The 1,901-nt window shown below is 52.7% G+C and overlaps 1 protein-coding gene across 1 annotated transcript; it reads right to left on the bottom strand.

The window, feature by feature from the left end:
• Positions 1 to 466: 466 nt before the first annotated feature.
• Positions 467 to 1,402, bottom strand: LOC106112609 (olfactory receptor 14C36-like). The gene has a single exon (XM_055793520.1). The coding sequence runs from the start codon at positions 1,400 to 1,402 to the stop codon at positions 467 to 469; it is 936 nt and encodes a 311-aa protein (XP_055649495.1).
• Positions 1,403 to 1,901: the final 499 nt, after the last annotated feature.

Genomic DNA, 1,901 nt, shown 5'->3' with positions numbered 1-1,901 from the left:
AGAGCATATATGTTAAGGATGTGATATGTCCCCATATGTTTGGAAAGCGCTGTGCCATTTGACACTTAACTCTATGCATATGCAGTTTGGATAATGGAGTTTAAGGAACAAGCTTCTGTGCCCATAATAAAGAATTTAAAGAACGTGAAAAATATAGGTATGGATGAACTGATGGGGGACGGCAGATATTCTGCTGTATATCTATATCTATATCTATATATCTCTCTATATATATATATCTATCTCACAGGTACAATTGCCTCGATGTATTATTATATAGATGCGTCACTGGAGGCCAATTTCACCGTCTTCCCAGTCACATGTACAAAGGCCTCTGGGTCAGGGAGGCTGGAAGTGGAGATGATACAGACATTGTAGGATCATCAATATTGTCACAGATACAACAATAAATGCACAGGACATTTCAGAGAGGATCTAGAAATGCCTTGTGAAGGGACATTGACACTTATTGCTGCTGAAAGACACCTGACTGCATCAGCTTCTTCAGTGCGTTCTTCAGTTCCTGGTTCCTCATGCTGTAGATGAGGGGGTTCAGTGCTGGAGGCACCACCGAGTACAGGACTGACACCACCAGATCCAGGGATGGGGAGGAGATGGAGGGGGGCTTCAGGTGGGCAAAAATGCCTGTGCTGACAAAGAGAGAGATGACAGCCAGGTGAGGGAGGCACGTGGAAAAGGCTTTGTGCCGTCCCTGCTCAGAGGGCATCCTCAGTACAACCCTGAAGATCTGCACGTAGGACAGAACAATGAAAACAAAACAGCCAAATGCTGCTAAGAGACTAACCACGATAAGCCCCACTTCCCTGAGGTAGGTGTGTGAGCAGGAGAGCTTGAGGATCTGTGGGATTTCACAGAAGAACTGTCCCAGGGCATTGCCGTGGCAGAGCGGCAGTGACAGTGTATTGGCCGTGTGCAGCGCAGCATTGAGAAACCCACTGGCCCAGGCAGCTGCTGCCATGTGGACACAAGCTCTGCTGCCCAGCAGGGTCCCGTAGTGCAGGGGCTGGCAGATGGCCACGTAGCGGTCATAGGCCATGACGGTGACAAAATAATACTCTGATGAAATATAAAATACAAAGAGAAAGGCTTGGGAAGCACATCCTGCATAGGAGATGTCCCTGGTGTCCCAGAGGGTGTTGGCCATGGCTTTTGGGAGAGTGGTAGAGATGGAGCCCACATCGAGGAGGGAAAGGTTGAGGAGGAAGAAGTACATGGGGGTGTGCAGGTGGTGGTCACACATTATGGCAGTGATGATGACGCTGTTGGCCATTAGGGTAGCCAGGTAGATGCCCAGCAAGAGCCAGAAGGTCAAGAGCTGCAGCTCCCGCGTGTCTGCAAGTGCCAGGAGGAATAACTGGGTGGTGGAACTGCTGTTGGACATCTGATACCTTGGAATGTAAGGACCTGTTCAAAAGTCAGGGACCTGTTAGGAGAGACTTCTCTGAGCAAAGTCAAAGCCCTTTCTCCTAGATCTGCCCCCACTGCGCCATGTCCCCCCCTCTGCCGCTCCTAGGAGAGCTCCCTTCCGAGCCGTGGCTGGAGCTGTGCTGAGTGCTGGCCGAGTGTGCTGTGAGGAGCAGGGGCTGTGCCCGCTGGCTGCCCAGCAGTGAGCCCTGCTCTGCAGCAGGGGCTTCATGGGAACCGTGGGGGCAGGGGCCAGTCCTGGCCTTGCACTGGCTCAGCCCAAACTGCTCCCAGTGCAGAAGGGCCTGTCAGCATCGGCTCTGCCCGTGCTGAGCAACGGCCATGGCCAGAGTCAGGTCAGGAGGGGTTTGTGCTGTGCTCAGGGAGAGCAGCGTGAGTGCTGAGAGGCAAGGGGACTGTCTGTGCCTGAGGGCAGAGGCAGGCACTCTGGTGAGTCCCTCCAGCTCCTTCTCAGC

The sequence above is a fragment of the Falco peregrinus genome, unplaced genomic scaffold (genome assembly GCF_023634155.1).
Source record: "Falco peregrinus isolate bFalPer1 unplaced genomic scaffold, bFalPer1.pri scaffold_58, whole genome shotgun sequence".
Lineage (NCBI taxonomy): Eukaryota > Metazoa > Chordata > Aves > Falconiformes > Falconidae > Falco > Falco peregrinus.
This window is presented reverse-complemented; position numbering and strand designations above follow the sequence as displayed.